Source organism: Helobdella robusta (assembly GCF_000326865.2).
Source record: "Helobdella robusta unplaced genomic scaffold HELROscaffold_216, whole genome shotgun sequence".
In the NCBI taxonomy this organism is placed as follows: Eukaryota; Metazoa; Annelida; class Clitellata; order Rhynchobdellida; family Glossiphoniidae; genus Helobdella; species Helobdella robusta.
The window spans coordinates 1-2930 of NW_008704153.1; the positions used below are offsets into that span (position 1 = coordinate 1).

Sequence of the window (2930 nt, forward strand, 5' to 3'; positions counted from 1 at the left end):
TTTAATACTATTTTAAATTTACTAAGGCTACTCTTGTACTCTTAATACTATCACTGCTACTTCTTCTACTACTATTAGTATTGTTGCTGCTGCTACTACTACTGCTACTACTGCTACTACTGCTACCTACTACTACTACTACTACTACAACTACTACTAATATTTAAATTACTATTAATATTAGTACAAAAACTACTGATATGACTTTAACAAGTTAGTAAGATCCTAACAATCAGGATTTAATTACAAATAGTAATTATGCTGGCGTTTTTACTGCAATTTCCAGTAAAACTACTACAAATATTATTAACATTGCTACTTTTATTTCTTCTATCATTGCTACTGATGTCGCTACTGCTGCTACTACTGCTGCTATTACTGCTACTACTACTACTACTACTACTACTACTGCCACTACTACTACTATTGCCGCTACTACTACTGCTACTACTGCTTATAAAAATGAAAATAATTTAAGGTATAAAAACTCTATTGTTTTAAACTCTATTGTTACATGCTAATTTCACTCTTAGGTATGTTAATAATAATGGCACTAGTATAACAGCAGAATATTAGCAGCAACAAAAAAAAACAAAAACAACAACTTCCACATGACGTCAACACAAAAACAACAACATAAAATAACGAGCGGCATAGATATTAAATCAACATAGAAACTAAATATATGTGAAAACTAGCCACATAAAAATGAGATCACATAGATATAAAAACAACAACAGCATCAACAACAACAACAACAACACAACACATCACATCACACATACTCATGCAATGATAAGTGTTTGTGTTTGTGTGTTTGTAAAAAAAAAGATAGAGTAAAGAGAGAGAAAGAGAGAGAAAGTGAAAGTGAAAGAGTGTGTGTGTGTGTAACTAAAGATTTGTAATAAATATAGAAACAAAGATGTAAATTAACTACATCACCAAAAACAATAAAAACACCATAGAAACATTAATAATATACCTTGAAACATGGAAACAACCTAAACCAACACACAAACAAAACGTAAACAACAACACCATAGAAAAAAAGCCACAAACAACACAAATTGACCATAGACAATGCAGTACCACTTGCGGGCTCTTGTTGCGAAAATCTAATTATCGTCCACCGCAGAACGTAACGACGTTAACATCACTATAACGTCAACATAGACAGGAAAATCTTCATTTAGATAACCTAGACAACTCAGTGAAAAATTCCTTGATTGAGAAAAAAATATTTAAACATCTTTATTTCTGAAAAAAGTAATATAAAAAAATATTTATATTTTGCCGTTAAATTTGGTTTATTTGTTAATAAATGTAGCAATAAATAAATAAGAAAAAGAGAGAGAAAAAAAAACAAAAATAGAAAGAGAGAGAGAGAGAAAGAAAGAGAAGGAGAAAGAGAGAGAGAGAGAGACGAGGAAGGGACGAAAGCCAGCAAACATCTAAAAATTTGTTTAATTAAATGAACAAACAGCCATAAATTAACCATCGACAAACAATACTCATATTAATAACAAAAATAATAATAATAACAATAATAATATCTAAAATAAAAATAAGAAAAATAGTAATTAGAAAAAGAAGAAGAAAAATAATAATAATAATAAATGCCCTCATTTGAGGGCGTTCAGCCCTCGGGTCTTTCTATGCGGCTAATGAAGCCGCCGGAAATGTCTCTGCAACCGGAAGTGTAGATATAAGTCACGTGACTTTATCGCCGGAAGTGGGCATAAGTCATGTGACTGATCGAATCACACGTGATCATGATTCAATTTTTCGATTGGTTGCCTTCTCAGCATCGTAAGTGTATCGTCCCTTCATTTGTTAACTCGAGCGGACATTCACTCAATCACTCTATCATTCACTCAATCAATCACTCTATCAATTACTCTATCAATCACTCTATCAACCACTCTATCAATCAGACAATCGTTTTCAATCGATTCATCGTTTATTCAATCACCCAATCAGTTTTTAATTTCATCCTCCATCTATCAATTGATATTTTTTATTAGTTCATTCATTCAATTAACCTATCAATTCTAATCAACCAATCAACCAACCAACCAGCCAGCCAACCAACCAACCAACCAACCAACCAACCAGCCAACCAACCAGCCAACCAACCAACTAACCAACCAACCAGCCAACCAACCAACCAACCAACCAACCAGCCAACCAACCAACCAACCAACCAACCAACCAACAAACCAACCAACCAACCAACCAACCAACCAACCAACCAACCAACCAACCAATCAATCAATCAATCAATCAATCAATCAATCAATCAATCAATCAATCAATCAATCAATCAATCAATCAATCAATCAATCAATCAATCAATCAATCAATCAATCAATCAATCAATCAACCAATCAATCAATCAATCAATCGATTAAACATATAACCTGTCCAATCACAGCCATAAACTTCTACTCGCATGCATATGGACCTATTATGAGCACTGAACGGAACGAACCTACAATAAAAAATAATAAAAATAAACAATAATAATAATAAATATAAATATAATAATAAATCATTATCATTACCTTATTGTCCTGCATATGATTGCTGGCTCTATCTCTCTCATCTCTGCTATATATGTATTCGTATTTCCTTGAATAAGCTGTGAGGGTTTGTATGTATGTATGTATGTATGTATGTATGTATGTATGTATGTATGTATGTATGTATGTATGTATGTATGTATGTATGTATGTATGTATGTATGTATGTATGTATGTATGTATGTATGTATGTATGTATGTATGTATGTATGTATGTATGTATGTATGTATGTATGTATGTATGTATGTATGTATGTATGTATGTATGTATGTATGTATGTATGTATGTATGTATGTATGTATGTATGTATGTATGTATGTATGTATGTATGTATGTATGTATGTAAG

At 31.8% G+C, this 2930-nt stretch overlaps 1 protein-coding gene across 1 annotated transcript in view; it reads right to left on the reverse strand.

Moving 5' to 3' along the window:
• Positions 1-1661: 1661 nt before the first annotated feature.
• HELRODRAFT_184213 (hypothetical protein) overlaps positions 1662-2930 on the reverse strand; it is a gene marked incomplete at both ends in the record, with an annotated part of 5461 nt that continues 4192 nt past the window's right edge. The window contains 2 exons of the mRNA XM_009018515.1: positions 1662-1751; positions 2565-2641. Of these exons, the coding sequence (XP_009016763.1) occupies positions 1662-1751; positions 2565-2641 (167 nt within the window). The remainder of the gene's footprint in view (positions 1752-2564; positions 2642-2930) is intronic.